A 16,505-nucleotide genomic window follows, 5' to 3' on the forward strand; every position below is an offset into this window, starting at 1 on the left:
AAGCAACGGAACCTCTTTACATATCTAAAAGCATTACGGAAATTTTTCTGATAAGAAACAAATCCGAGACTAAACGTCGACCAATGCAACTCGTTTGGCAATATGGCATCAATGGTAAGCCTCTTTCTTTAAGTTAGGAAAAAAACGTTGAAATTAAAAAAAACTCTGTCTAGCTACTCTTTGAAGTTTTATCGAATACTTTTCTATTGCTAAAAGATTATACATGAAAGTAAAATGTATGCATATCTTTCTTCAATTGTGCCTTGCCGTATTCATGATCATTGGTAGCTAGCTAGCACGAACAATACTCTTGAAAAGATATGATTAGTGATTCTATTGCCTTTCTTTCAGTTGTTTCCGTTAAAAGAAAGCTATGTAGTGGACACAACAAGCCATTTTGTTTTAATAATTACTCGATTAGAAGTGACAGCCCCACAGGGCTTTGCGCTACAGAAATCAGTAGTATTGTTCGATGATTGACATTAATAAACATAAAAAGCATAAGATGCACGATATTCGCAGTAGATAGCGCTATTTAAGCAATAGCGAAAATCAGACCTGAAAAAAATCAGGCCTGTACGGGATTCGAACCACTGACCTCTGCGATACTAGTGCAGCGCTCTACCAATTGAGCTAACAAGCCAACTGGTAGCAGGCCGTTAAGTTGATTCGTAATAAACCCGTGAAAGTGATAAATGAGATACAATGAAATATATGAAGTTCATATATTTTGTACTGCGGTATTAGATACATATGATGCACGATCCTCGCAGTAGATAGCGCTATGCTTGTTAGCTCAATTGGTAGTGCGCTGCACTAGTATCGCAGAGGTCAGTGGTTCGAATCCCGTACAGGCCTGATTTTTTTCAGGTCTGATTTTCGCTATTGCTTAAATAGCGCTATCTACTGCGAGGATCGTGCATCATATGTATCTAATACCGCAGTACAAAATATATGAACTTCATATATTTCATTGTATCTCATAAAAAGCATAAATTGATGGGGGAAGTATTCACAACACAAAAAACATAAATTAACAAATGAAATATTCCCAACAGACTATGTACAAACCTCGAACAACAATATTATTTGAGCTTCTTATCTCTTACTATCTAATAAAACTTATAATAGAGTTCGGATATAACACGCGCTGTCATTGGTTGAAAGGGCGCGCTCTTTCAGAATAAAGAAAATGGAGTCGAAGCTGTCACTCCATCTGCCAATTTTTAACATTGCGGACCAAATCTCGAATTTTTTTCTCGGGTTTTTATTCGACTCAGATGTCCTTTACGACCTATATAGAAGACGAAAGCTATTAGCGTCGATCGATTTAGAGGATGCTGTCAATGATAGTGCCAGCTACCTGTTAACTGAACTCAGTGAGGTTTCCGATGAAGTTAGTCATGAAAACAATGAGAGCTGAAGGGAAGACTCTTTTTGAAGGGGAACAAGGATAAGAGAATTGTCAAGAAACGCTGTGATGGATAGGAGAGTGTTAACTGCTGCTGATTCTTGTTGAGGCCCACCCTCCAAAGAGTGGGAGCTTAGCAGTTCTCCACACGTTTTCGCCTGTGCTCCACCTCTAGTGAATTTGTTGTCGATATTGTTCCGTATTTAACCTACATGTGGATGATGGCGATAATTTTCAAGCTAGAAGGTTCGTGGATATTCTGGAGTCCTACAATCTCAGGCAACATGTCACGGAAGCCACTCATATTAGCAGTCATATTCTTGATCTTGCGATTACCAAATCCAAATGACGCATTTTATACTGATAGTTTAATTTTTGACCCCGTGATCTCAGATCATTCTGCTGTAAAAATTAAACTTCTGCTACAGAAACCTCAGTCCAGGAAGGAAACTAGGAACTATCGAAAACTACGTTCAATTGACTATGATGCCCTCTGTGATGACATTAATAATTCCGCTTTAATTAAAGAACCATCTTATCACTTAGACATCTTGGTGTATCAATATGATAATGTGCTGCGCTTGTTGTTAGACCGACATGCACCTATCAAGCAACGTGTGGTTACAGTTCGTCCATCAGCACCCTGGTATTCAACTGAGATTGCTCAAAATAAGCGCATTAGAAGAAAACTAGAAAGAAAGTGGCGTTCTACCCTACTTCCAAGTGATCGCGAACTACACGTTCACTAATGCAGTGTTGTTAACAATTTAATAGACTCAGCGAAATCATCTTATTACACCACCGTTATCAGTGATTTCTCAGGTGATCAGAGGATGTTATTTAAAACTGTTAACAAATTACTTCAGAAACAGAAAGTACAACACTATCCTTCCTGTTTTCCTGATTCCATCAGCCTCGCGGATGCATTCAACAATTTTTTCATCAGTAAAATTAACAAGATACACAATGCGTTTATAGAGAGAGTTCCTGAGAATGACCTCAGTTCATCTCATACTATTGACAGACCTCTGTGAGATGTGCAGATTCACAACTTTTAGTAAGTTACTTTAGAGATGGTAAAGAAATTAGCTGCGAAGACAGTAACAAAATCATGTGACTTCGATCCACTTCCAGCATCTGTTCTAAAAACATGCTTTCCCATCATCCTACCTGCACTAACCTCGCCTATTATAAACTTTTCCCTCAAGAATGGTGTGATGCCATGTGCTTTGAAAGTTGCTCACGGTATTAAAATCGCTTCTCAAGAAACAAGATGCTGATTTTTGAGCAATTAAAAATTTTCCGCCCAATCTCAAATCTAACGTTTGTGTCCAAGCTAATAGAGAAGGCTGTTGCTTTGCAATTGAATGACCATATACTGAGGCAACATCTTGACGTGACATTTCAGTCCGTATATAAAGCCATTTCATAGTACTGAAACGGCCCTCGTTAGAGTTCAAAATGATATTCTCACCGCTATTGATAACAATAACACTGCTATTCTACTTTTACTTGACCTATCTGCTGCCTTTGATACTGTAGATCATTCCATCTTATTATGAAGGTTATCTCGTCGTTTTGGGATCAAAGGAACAGTACTCGCCTGGCTAAGATCTCATTTAACATCACGAAAACAGTTTGTTAATGTGAATAAAGGCAAATCCTCTTAACGTCTCTTGGAACGCGGCGTCCCACATGAATCAGTCCTTGGCCCTCTTTTATACCTACTATATACCTCTCCTCTTGCTGACCTTATTAAGCGTTACAACTTAGAGTATCATTTCTACGCTGACAACACTCAGCTCTATGTGGCATTTAAAACTGACTGTCTTGATAAAATGGTAGATTGTAAAACTACTATCGAGCAATGTGTCCGTGATATAGATAACTGGATGGTTATCAACAAGCTTAAACTAAATCAAGACAAAACTGAAGTTGTTTTCATCAGCTCAAGGTATCGTCCCAGACCTCCTTTAGACTCTCTTCAAATTGGCAACGTGACAGTTGTACCATCATCCTCAGCTCGTAATCTCGGCGTCGTCTTTGATAAATGTTTTAACTTTAAGGACCACATAAAATCAATTTGCAAGTCTTCTCATTATCACATAAGAAATCGCCAAAATCAGAAAGTACATTGAGTAGGAGAGTTTTAAAATTGTTGTTCATGCCTTTGTTACTGCAGCGAAATTGGAATAGCTGCAATTCTCTGCTTTATGGTCTTCCACAACATCCAATTTCAAGATTGCAATCCATTCAAAACACAGCAGCTCGAGTTGTTACACGTACTAGGAAATTTGATCATATAACCCCCCTCCTCAAACAGCTTCACTGGCTACCTGTCCGTTACCGTATATCTTTTAAAATTCTCCCACTGGTCTACAAAGCTCTCAACGGAATAGCGCCTTCCTACATCAGTGAATTACTAAAGCACCACACCTCTGAACGGAAATAAGATCGTCCTCTCAACACCTTCTGGCGACCCCGAAAGCTAGACTGAAAACATATGGAGAGAGAGCGTTTGCTGCGGCGGCACCGAGACTATGGAACTCGATCCCACTTGAACTAAGATCCAGTAGTTCGATAGACATTTTTAAACGACATTTAAAAACATCTTTTTAAACAAGCTTTTTGACCCTTTTAATTTTTAGATGATTTTTAACTTATTGATGTAAAGCGCCATGGACAAATAGTGGAGTGTGCGCTTTATAAATACTTTATTATTATTATTATTATTATTATATTATTATTATTATTATTATTATTATCCGACAGTTGTAAAAACTTATGTTTGCCATAAGATCATACACAGACTGGGGCGATAAACGTGGCTCAGGCTGCGCGTAGGAATAGAATCTTCCTAAACTTTGAAAACGTAAATAAATAAATCAATAAAAATTAAATGATAAAATACATATATATATATATATATATCTAATAATCTGATAAATACAAGAAACTTAGTTACGAAAAGTCTCTAAAAGTTATATAAGTGAGCTCCTTAGCTATCTGGTGATAATTTTAAAAGTTCTTGAAATGTTCAAGGTGTTCGAAAGGACAGCTTTCTGCATTTTTCTTAGGATCACCTCTCCCCGGCCTCCGAATAGCTCTATCATAGACACGTCCACATTTCTCGACCATCCACCCAGGGCATCAATGATGATATTATGTTGTTTGATGGTGAATCCTGGATACTGCTGAGCCATCTCCCACCTCAAAGGACCATACTTTGCAGTCTTCTCCTCGGTCTTCGTCAGCCGGTTGTCTATCCACGGGCACGACATCTCCACAGCTATCACCTCTTTCTTCTTGACGTCAATGAAACGCGCATCTACTCTGTTCTGCTTCACAAAACTGCGCTCCGCATACACTGGAATATCCCAGAAGGCCTTGGCCTCCTGGGACTCATAGACTGGTTTAGGATCTACGGACGAGTACCAGGGGGGGACCGCATCTATCAGTTCCAAATCCCTCAGCTTCTCGAAAAACAAGACCTTGAGGGCCGCATCGTGTCTCGACAAGTACTTTTTTTGCGCGAGAGCCGGGCAGCCGGGCAGGACACGGGGAAGGCTCTCGTGTGCTTTGTTACACATCCTACACATAATATCATTGACCTGTGTTGTTCTCACTTTCATCGCTGTATACAGCTTTGTTGGTGTAAGCTGCTCGTATAACTCTACAATCCGCGCAATAGTGTGCGAGGGTACCTCCGTTCAGCTCCTCAGCCAATCCCAACACCCCTTTGATTCAGGTTGTCGTCTTCCCACCTGGCCGAGAGGAACTTTTCTTGCCACCTCTCCTCTTTGATCTTTTGTTGGCGTTATTATTATTATTATTATTCGTTTCTTTCTTCTTGTACAGAGGTTGTATGTTCTTGGAACAAGAAATATTTCGTCGAAAACAGCGCCTGCCGAGCGACGATAACTAAATTTTCTTTAAATAAACACATAAAGACTTCCTCACCAACATTTACTCATTTAAAGTGCGTCAAAAAACTGTTGGGTGCCTTAGAGATGAAGAAGCAATAATAGGAAAAAATGGAGACAGCTGAAATATCAGTATTTTAACAGTGCGATAAACAATCGCTCGGATACAAAACTATTTTAATATATTCGAATTAATTTACATCTAAATGATATGATAAATTTGGAGATTGTTACGAATTCAATTTTTTCTTAGACCAAGTTATTTAGCTTAGCAATTCCAGTTTGTTGAGGCGGCTAATGATTCAAGTCTTAACTTCACACAAATAAGATGAAAACTTGATTAGCACCCACATTGATGAAAGTTCATTCAGGTGAAGTGACCAAAATATGAATGAATTCGCCGGCATCGAGAGTGAAACGTACATACATCTTTGATACTATCATTATTTCCAAATTATTGTCAACTAGATCTTCTCAGGTAGAAAATTCACCTTTAACTGAGTGGAGAAGATGGAGTGTTACGTTCAATTTCGGACAATATTCATATGAACTGACTCCATTAGGAGCACATCGACAAATCTCCTTTTACACACACACAAAAAAGGGAGATTTTATTACTTAACAAAGGTGTTTTCTGAACCTGTTTGCTTAATCTCTAGGTATCTCAGGCTGAATCAGAATGACGGACACAGTCATTGCTATCATTATTTCAGTACTGGATAAAGCAACTCTTTCTTCTCAGTACGCGAACTGTCTAAGAAGGGTAGATGGTAAATAAATTGCATAGAGTATGTTTCTTTGCCACGGAAAATTTTATTGTGGTTTTTTTCTTCCCATTGAACAAATTCACTCAAGAAAGTTTAGGCAAATGATCTGGTATCAAAACAAAACCATTGATACTTAACATTTTCTGAAAGGATATTTTGAATAAAATTTTTACAGAAGACAACAGTATTTCTTTAAGACAAAAAAGGGTCGTTTCCTGTAGGCTAATTTTAACTGTTTGTGACAAGAGACTATTTTGTTTCCACAGCACCTGCCCAGCCACGACCAATTTACTTTCTTAATAACATCTACCTTAAAAATCTTCCTCAATAGAGGTCCCTTTCCTTATAGAGCCCTTATACGAACTGCTTGCTCTGTCAAAAGACCTGTCTATTTTTCTTCTGAGATGTACGTGATGTAATCCTGTTTTTGTCATCACCCTTGTCACTAGCGTTTACTCTTTAAAATGCAGCCGCGAAATCCTTTTAACTAAGAAACTGCCACTTATTTTGGCTTTCATTGATGTTCCTTGTATTTAGTATACATTATCTAATCAAAAGAGACAATTTGTGAGTTAAAAGCAATTTGTGACGTTTTAATTAGCTTCATCATTTTAAAACCCCAGAAAAAAAAGCCCGTCATTTTTCAAGTAAAACTGAACAAATTCAAATTTATTACTACTTCATTCGTTTTGACGGGCTCGTATCGCAATATGACATTAACGTCAATTGCTTTATTTTAGAAGGAAGAAGGAATCAAAATTGTTTTACCGTTAAGAAACAGATTCATCAATCAGATCTCCTTTACTACAACTTTAAGAGCAACGTTAACAAGAAAGTTAAACAAGACGGCAAAATCCACTGACTAAAAGTCTGGTTAGCTTTCCTTTACCATGCATAAATGCGTATCTTCGTTTCATTAATGTACTGTTGTATTTATGGCGAGTGTCGTTGCTTGAAAAACATTCTTAAGATGTAGTTCTAGTGTTTTCGTTCGCTTTCTTTCGTGATAAGCTTAAGAAATAAAATATACCAATAACTGCCTGAGTATCTTATAATATCATAAAATAATATAATATGAAAAGCTTTGTGTGGGAAGCGATTGAGAAAACTACTGATGTAAGAGAGAGCACAGACAACGGATGCAACCCAAAACAGAACTACAATAGCTTATATGCGCTTCAAAGTTACTCTTCGTTTGCATCTCAACCCCAACAACAGGGCGATAATTCTGTCCACGCTTATGACCGTCAAAGTAAACAAAGACACTCCGCATAACACATAGCTTGTTATGTATATATGTGAATCATGTGTGAATCGGAAAATGATCCGGTTTTCAAGAGTGCAGAAAATCAAAAAAGGTAGAGAGGCGGGTTGACAAGACCAACCAAGAGATCAGTTGTTGCTAGGCAAGATTCCTTGTGCAGGGCAACAAGGATAAGAGAATTGCCGAGAAATGCTGTGGGGAGGAGAATGAGCACCACTAAGAAAGGGGGATAAACTCACGTCACCCTCACCTTCTGTTATATTACTGGTCACCAAAATTCATCAGTTTATCAGCAAGGCACTGGTACATTAAGAAAAAGCTATGGGATCCACAACTCCAGGTATCCTTTGCGCAGCGAATTTGTTCAAGCTATCTTTCCTCCCAATGTGCTAACAAAATCTGTTGACGGCGGATAACAGGAAGATGCTTGTGAACGGCACCTAGGATAAGAGAATTGCTAAGAAAAGCTGTGTAGGAGAGTCGAATGTTGACAGCAGACAAAAAAATTGATTACTGTTGTAATCCACCTATCAACGAAGGGGAACCGTGATGACTGGTCATAAAATCTTTGCTGCGTTCCACCTTGTGTCAGTTTTTGGTTACGTTCATCTGACAATCCAGCCTAAAAAACAGCCGTCTCCAAGTTTTCGGCTTTAATTGCAGCAAGGAATGTATTGTCTTACCTGAGCCTGCCGCACCTTAAGTACTTCTCGCTCCGGAAATTTCCTCTAGGATGTTATTGTTTTATAAAAAACGGTAGCGGTAGTTTTATATTTTAACAATGGCATGCACCACATATTGTGAACCGGTTCTAGGAATTTTCGTATTCACGTGCAAAAAGTGAAAAAAAAAGTTATCAGCAAACCTCGAGCAACGATGCCATATTCAACGAGCGTTCTCAAATAATAATCGTGGCTCAGCTTTGAAGTATCAATACGAGTATAACAAGGAGAGGATCTAATTCCATGGACAGCAAAGCGATTGTCTGATTGTCTGCTTTACTGCCTCTCTTACTTCACTAATCCTCCAGCAGTAAAGAAACGGGTTTCATGTTGAGTTCAAGAACATGAGGACAACTGCTTCGTCCCGAGCGACGATTATGTATGATTATATTTTACTTTGAGCTACCACAACTGCCACTATAAAGAATGGTGCATAGCAAACAATTAACGCCAACTGCAGCCACTGTGCACTGTACACAGCCTTTTTGCATGGTGCCATGTTCGATACATGGCAAGAGCCCTTATACGAACTGCTTACTCTGTCAAAAGACTGTCTGTTTTTCTTCTAAGATGTGTGATGGAACCCTGCTTTGGTCATTAGCCTTTTCACCAACGTTTACTCTTTAAACATGCAGCCGCGAAATCCTTTTAAATGGGAAACATGCCAATTCTTTTTTAGCGTTCAATGATCTTTCTTGTATTTACATTATCAAATAAAAGGAAACGATTTGTAAGTTAAAAGCAATATTGTGACGTTTTAATTAGCTTCAGCCTTTTAAAGGCCCCAGAATAAAGGCCGGTCATTTTTCCATTTAAGCTGAACAAATTTAAATTTAGTACTGTCTCATTAGTTTTGACCGGCTGGTATTGCAATGTGACGTGCACGTCATGTGCTCTATTGTTTTACCGTCAAGAAAAAAATTCATCAATCAGATCTCCTTCACCACAACTTTAAGCGGTTAGACAAGACGGCAAAGTCCAACGAAAAGGCTCGTTAGCTTTTCATGCATGAATTCATATCATCGTTTCTTTTATGTACTGTTGGGTTTATGGTGAGTGCCATCGCTTGAAAAACATCAAGACGTGGTTCTAGTGTTTTCGTTCGCTTTTTTTTAAAAAAATACGAATAAAAACTTGCTCAATGAATAACTTGTACCTCATATAGTATCATAAAATAATATAATTTGAAAAGCTCTGTGTAGGAAGCGACTGAGACAACTACTGATGTAAGAGAGAGCACAGACAAGGGACGCAACCCAAAACGGAGCTACAATATTACATATGCGCTTTAAAGTCACTAGATTCGTTTGTATCTCAACCCCAACAACGGGGCGATAATTCTTTCCACTCTTGTGGCCGTTAAAGTAAATAAAGACACTTTGCATAACACATAGCCTGCTATGCATGTATGTGAATCATGTGTGAATCGGAAATGAATCCAGTTTTCAAGAGTGCAGGAAATTAAAAAGGCAGAGCGGCTTGTTAATTACCCTGGTCCCAGAGGTTCTCTTCTCTCTAAAAAAAATAGGATAAATCTCTTCTCCCTAAAAAAACCGGCGCCAAGAGCCGACAACGAGCTCCGAAGCAGCGAGCAGTCGAGAGAACCTCTGTTGGAGATCGTTGAGAACCTCACTTTGGTGCATTCAGCTGATGATCGTCGCGATCTGATTGGCTATTATTTTTCGATACCAGTGATTGGCCAGTGAAAAAATATGTGGGGGAGGGTGTAGTATTCCGATATCGCACCGAGGGACCGGACAGTTGGTAGCTTTTGCATTGCCAATATTATACACGGGAGTGTGGCAAGTATCACACCACTAGATCGCATTGCTCCACGAGACTTGTAAACATGCTTTAAAAGAAGACAAATTTCAGTATATTTATCATCAGAACATGGTGTTATGGGAACGTTATTTTGACACAATAGGTCCTTTGATTCTGGAAAATCGTTTTCCAGAGATAGATCAACTCACAAATGAACAAAACGACGCTTTGTTTGCTTTGCTTAATCGTGAAGATGTGTTCGCCATCTTGCCAACTGGTTACGGGAAGTCCATCATTTTCAACTTAGAGAGAAGAGAACCTCTGGGACCAGGGTAAAACCTGTTACAAGAGTGTCGACAATGTAACAGAAATCATCGAGTTTACTTCGAATGTTCTCACTTCTGCTCGTGCACAACTACGTTTTCGATCCCTCGAATCGCAGAAATAATCAACATCCAAAGCTGAAAAAGGATCTTCTATGTCATTGTTATTTTGCACACAAAGTTTTCTTTTGCTCTTTGGAGCTGCAGGAAAGGTACACGCTTTTTTCCTTGCATTCTTTATGCCATGATTATCAACCGTGGAGTCTTTGGCGCACCTCTTCTCGCGCTGTATGTCAATGCTTTCCCATACAGATTCCTTATAGTCTATTCGAAGTTTTTCAAGTTCTTGTAGTTGTTCTAGGAGTTTTTAATATTTCAAAACAGTTCTATAGCATTTCTGACATAAAACTTGAGATAAATCCTTCGTGTCTTGAACGTCTGAAGCAACCGCAGTCCGAAAGATGTCGAGAAATTCTTTATTCTTGTCGGAGAAAATATTATACTGTGAACGGCCAGTGATCTTTATGTTTTCTCCACAGACTCTGCAAAAATCGTTTGATCGAGTGCTGAAGCGCTTGACAGGAGTGTAATTAGTTCTATTCATAAATACACCGTGGAAATGTAAAGGTGAAAGTTAATTTAAATTTCTTTGTCGATACACGGTGGAGACCTGTCGCACGTGTAGCAGTATTTTAACAGATAGTAATTTCAAAACATTGGCGCTCCCATCCCCTCTAGAGTAGTTTCATATGTAACGACACATTCACGAAAGCCCCCGACCCTAAGTTTTTTTGTTTGAAACTGACGTTTCCTATTGGCTTTTGAAAAGTGATAGATTTGATCAACTGTCAAAACAGCTGAATGCACCAAAGTGAGGTTCTCAACGGTCTCCACCAGAAGTTCTCTCTACTGCTCGCTGCTTCGCAGCTCGTTGTCGGCGCTTGGCGCCGATTTTTTCGGGGAGAAGAGTTTTATCCTATTTTATCAGAGAGAAGAAAACCTCTGGGACCAGGGTACTAGTTAATAAGACCAACCAACAACAGATCAGTTGTTGCCAGACAACGATACAAAACTTTGGACGGCAGTTGGGGGAAGATTCGTTGTGAAAGGGAACGCGGATAAAAGTATTTCCAAGAAATGCTGTGATTGAGAGGAGAATGTGTACCTAAGAAAGGGGATCAACACAACTCAACCTCACCGTTTTTTATATTACTGGTCACCATAATTTATCAGTTCATCATCAGGGCAGTGGTACATTAAGAAAAAGCTATTATGATCCTCCAGGTATCCTTCGCTTTGCGAGTCTGTTCAAGCTATCTTCCCTCCTAACGTGCAAATAATAAAAGGAAGATTCCTTGTGAACGGCACATAGGATAAGAGAACTGCCAAGAAAAGCAAATTGATTACTGTTGTAATCCGCCAATTAGCGGAGGGGAACGTGACTGGTCACATGATCAATGCTACGTTTCACCTCGTGTCAGATTTTGGTCACGTTCATCTGATAATCCAGCCTAATAAAACAGCCGTATCCATTTTTTCGGCTTTAATTACAGCAAAATCTATGTTGTCTTACCTGAACTTGCAGCGTTATCAGTACTTGAAAGTACTTTTTCTTTGCAAAATATCCTGAAAAATCTCTAAATCTGATCAACTTATCTAACAGTTATCTGTTATCTGTTTGTCTCGTTCTAAGAGATGTCAAAATTTTTCCTCATTGGAGTTAGTCGGTACAAGGTGATTATCCAGGACAATTAGAAGCCAAAGTTTGCCCTTTACTCCTTAGATTCAATTTCTTTTCTTGCAATGTCAATTTGATAAAAAAACAGGAAGATATTTTCTTATCAAGCCAGTTTTCTGGTATTCGACGGGTGATTAAATTTTCATTGATGCGATTCGCTTGTACGATTATGATTCTCCTCCAAGTATTTAAAAATACATTTGCTGAATACTGAGATGAACGAAATGCCTCATTAATCGAGATCGGAAATGAAAGGATGGTTGGTGAAAAACTATTTATACTCGATACAAAATTCATTTCATTCTACTTTTATGAACCGATTGTAAACATGGCGGACTGCTTGGTCGGCCCGGTTTGAGTTGTGCGAAAGCGAGGCCAATAAGGCCCCAGATTTTGTTTTGACACAGCAGGCCATTTTATTCTAATGATTACTTGATTAGAAGTGAGAGCCCCACAGGGCTTTGCGTTACACAAATCAATAGTATTGTTCGATGATTGATTTAAATCAACGTAAAAACAGCATAAACTAAGGAAAATATTCACAGAGAATCATGAAAAACATAACTGAACGAGTAAAATATTCACACCATACTATGGAAAAAACCTCAAAAACAATATCATTTAAACTACTTAATACTTCCTATCTAATAACATAATTGACCTGCGTTCTCATGTAATAATCGTGTCTTTATGACTCTCCTTTTTGAAAGTACTCATACAAATATAACTCGATGAGGATTTAAGTCCACGGACAGCAAAGTGCTTGTCTTATTCTCTGCTTTACTTCTTGTCTTATATTACTAATCTTCCAGCAGTAAAGAAACGGGTTTGAAGTTGAGTTAAAGTAAACTAAGATAGCTACTACTTCCCTCATTACCACTAAATGTGATGAATATGTTTTACAGTCAGCGACTGCAACTGACATCATAAAGTATGGTGCGTAACAAACTACTAAGGCTAACTGCACCCACAATACACTATACACTGCCTTTTTGTATCACGCCATGTTCAGTGCATTTGGTTGGCTCGGCTGTTACTGGACACGATCTTGTACTTGAGCCTGCTGACGACTGAAAAAAGCACCTAGGAGAGACTGGGTAATAAGACCAACCAACGGATCAGTTGTTGCAAGACAACGATACAAGAGTTTGGACGGCGGATTAAGAAAGGTTTCTTTGTGAAGGGAAACGAGGATATGAGAATTGCCAAGAAATGCTGTGATAGAGAGGAGAATGTAGACCTTCAGGAAAGAAATTTTAAATTCTTGTTGAAGCCTGCCAACCAGAGAGAGGGAACAATACAGTTCTTGTAATGTCTTGGTCTGTGTTCCACCTCCAGTGAAAAATGTCGTCAACATTATTCTGTATTCGTTTCCTTTTTCTTGAACTGAGGTTATCTGTGATTGCAACGAGAAATATTTCATCTAAACAACTACACAACTACGACGATCACTAAAACCTTACTTCCTACATAATAATCATATAAAGACTTCCTGATCATTGTTTACTCGTTTGAAAAACATCAGAGAAATTGTCGCTTTAACTTGTCAGGTACACCCCGCGTTACCAGCGACCTTTCGCACGATAAATAGGTCTAATTTGATCACGAAAATATTCACTAAGACACTGCTGGCAGAATTGCAATGTCTCTTTAAAATCCTCAGCAGGTTACAGAAAGAAGCGTAAAACTAGAAAGTAATACATGAAAAAGAAACTGGTGAGAAAATCGAACGGTTTGCGAATCGGCTTGTCTCGATGAAATACATCAAAATCTTACGAAAGCACAATAAAGAGAATGAAATTAAGATATATATTACCTTTGTCCAGCCACGAGGGTAATGAACTGGTCTAAATCCGACAAATCTCAGAAAATTCTACACTACAAAGCTAAAACTGACAAGTCAACCTTGACTGCTCTGAAATCTGACGTTCTTATCAGGTTTTTGGGAAAACACGTGTTTCTTACGAATGCGCGCTGGGACGCTTGGGAAATTACCCAAGCATCACTTGAAACTTAGCGTTAGCTACACCCCGTATGAGACAGGAATATAAGGCAAATATGTAAAAACACCTGTAACATTATTATTGTTTTCTCTGTGCGACCTACAATCTCTTTTAACTTAGCCCACGGGCAGACACTCATTATTAACGCTCGATACGAGTTACTTCACTTGTGAATAAGTTTGAGGCCTTGAGCAACACGACTCGTGGGCAGAGGAGCGACGTGCCGCTGTGCTTATCACTGAGGACCTACTCGCAAGCTGACTTGGTTTCATTGATAGGGTGTCAATCAAATGTCCATATCATTTGTGTAAAGTTGAGGCTTGGATCATTATCAGCTTCAGCAATCAAAAAAGAAAGAGGATTCAAGCTTAGGATCTTCAACCCATGTCAATCAGTCCAGGAAATTTGAATGCATATATCGATTACGAAACATTGTTCGCGAGCCACAGACATCCAAACAGTAGCAGTGAGAGGCTGGGTAACAATACCAACCAACAGATTAGTTGTTGCCAGTCAACGATACAAGATAATTTGGATATATCAACAAAGTTTCGAGCGTTAGCCTTTCGTCAACTTTTGTAATCGTTACGGTGGCCAATTTACCAATTTAACTTTGTTGATATATCCAAATTATTGCGTTACCCCCACCAACGCAGCCCCAAACAGTTTTTTTAGAAACTATCAGCCTTTATTCAACGATACAAGAGTTTGGACGGTAGATGGAGGGTAGATTCTTTGTAAAGGGCAACGAGGATAAGAGAATTGCCAAGAAACGTTGTGATAAAGGGGACAATGATAAGTGCTGAGTAGTGTACCACGTCTATAAAGTCCCCCACTCATGTAACCGTCACGAAATATCTCCAAACCCTAAATAAATGAAAAAACGGCGCGGTGAAAGCCTGGAACGGAGTGAGCCGAATAGCCGAGTAACCGAAATGAAGCCGAAGTATTGCCGAAGAATTGAATGAGCCGAAGTATAGCCGAATATTGATGAGCCGAATATTCATCTTCCATGTGCTTTTCCGTAATTTTAATATAGTCTTCCTCATCACTTGAAATTCTTCATAAATCGTTTAAATCCGGTGTGTCGCTTATGATTCCTAAAATTTCGTCCAACATCACACCGGAAAATTTGGGATTGTGCTCCACATAAGTGTTCATGGTGACTGCTCTGACTGCTGCTGCTGCTGCTAAATGACTGTAATTCACTCTGTGTCTCGTGGGATTTGTGCGTCATGAAATACCTCGTCCCAGTCCTCCTCCTCCTCTTCATCCGAAGAAGAATAGACTGGAGAATCGTAACTTCTAGGTGGTGGCTGGTTTTTACAATGTCGAACGTATTTGTAAAAAGGCAAGAAGGACGCAATTGTACGCAGACCTGTATTTTCTTTCCTCCGGTAAATCAAAGGGTGAAGGCTTGAAAATGGAATTTGTGATTCTTGCATCTAACTTCCACAAGTCGTTAGGGGTAGCATGATCCGCCACGATGGTTAAGAAATCTTCTAACATACCCAACGCTTTGATCGGTGCCCCTTCTAATATTTTCATCGCTGGTGATGGTTTTCTCGTTTCTCTTAACTGCTCAAGGTATTTTCGAAACACCAGTACCACTTCTCTTTGAGCTTGAGTAAATTTTGGTGATGGAGGTTCACGCATCACTGGCATTTCGTCAATCGATTCTAAATTAGACTCCAATTCTCTTGCATTTGCTGCAACGCGAGGATCGTACATCATGCCTACCAAGTTTACAGACGCAGTCCATTGACATAATCGCGCCGATCTCGTTTTTGTCTTATGCGACATGATGTTCACGCTATCAACTCTTTTTCACAACTAATGTTTCGAGCTAAAAGTCTTTCCTATATGTCATACGTGACGTCACTCTGACGTAAAGTTCATTATCCTCTACCACGTGTCTGGCGTTTTTTAGGCATCATTCAATTCTAAGTAAAGCAATCTTTTCTGTAATTTCTTGTATCCACTTTGGCAAAATTTTTTTCTAAATTCACTGATTTCTACTCTGTACTAGGGCTGTCCCTAAGTTGCTCCAATTTTCTCAAAAAGTTGCTCCAATTTTCCAAAAAAGTTGCTCAAAAGTTGCTCCAAAATTCTAAAAGTTGCTCAAAAGTTGCCCCAAAATCCAAAAGTTTCTCAAAAGTTGCTTTCTATTTTTGGGTGTAAGAGATTGATTTACAACTCAAATAACGATTTAATTAATAAATTTCGCTTAACGCAACCACGTGATTGTATTCGAACAAAACAAACTTTGCTAATATGCTTATTAAGGATATAAAGTTTCTCTGACATAAACGAGTGTTTGTGGTATAAAGCCATGTTCTTTCAATATTTACAATATTTACACTGTCCCTGAAGGTTTTGCACCACCAGCTACCCCTCTACCGACACATAATTCATGATTTCATGTGCGCTTATTGTCATTGTAACGTAACATGACCGATGTTTCCACTGTTTCCTCTAATGCTGCCTCTTGCTGCTTACTAAATGCATTTTGTAGCAGGCTAAACACTCGTTCAGCCGATGCTGAACTAGGCTGCACCAACAAGATCTTTTTGACTGCAGCAGACCAATT

General features: G+C 39.0%; 1 protein-coding gene and 1 pseudogene across 1 annotated transcript in view; both read right to left on the reverse strand.

Annotated features, from left to right (window-relative positions):
- Positions 1–4,413: 4,413 nt before the first annotated feature.
- On the reverse strand, positions 4,414–5,225 carry LOC148721037 (uncharacterized; annotated as a pseudogene).
- Positions 5,226–16,104: 10,879 nt separating this feature from the next.
- Positions 16,105–16,505, reverse strand: part of LOC148721038 (uncharacterized) — a 2,443-nt gene continuing 2,042 nt past the window's right edge. Inside the window, exon 1 of the mRNA XM_088738575.1 lies at positions 16,105–16,505. This exon is cut by the window's right edge and continues 2,042 nt beyond it. Within this exon, the coding sequence (XP_088594701.1) occupies positions 16,335–16,505 (171 nt within the window). The 3' untranslated portion in view covers positions 16,105–16,334.

This window comes from Stylophora pistillata, chromosome 11, assembly GCF_964205215.1.
Source record: "Stylophora pistillata chromosome 11, jaStyPist1.2, whole genome shotgun sequence".
NCBI classification, from domain to species: Eukaryota; Metazoa; Cnidaria; class Anthozoa; order Scleractinia; family Pocilloporidae; genus Stylophora; species Stylophora pistillata.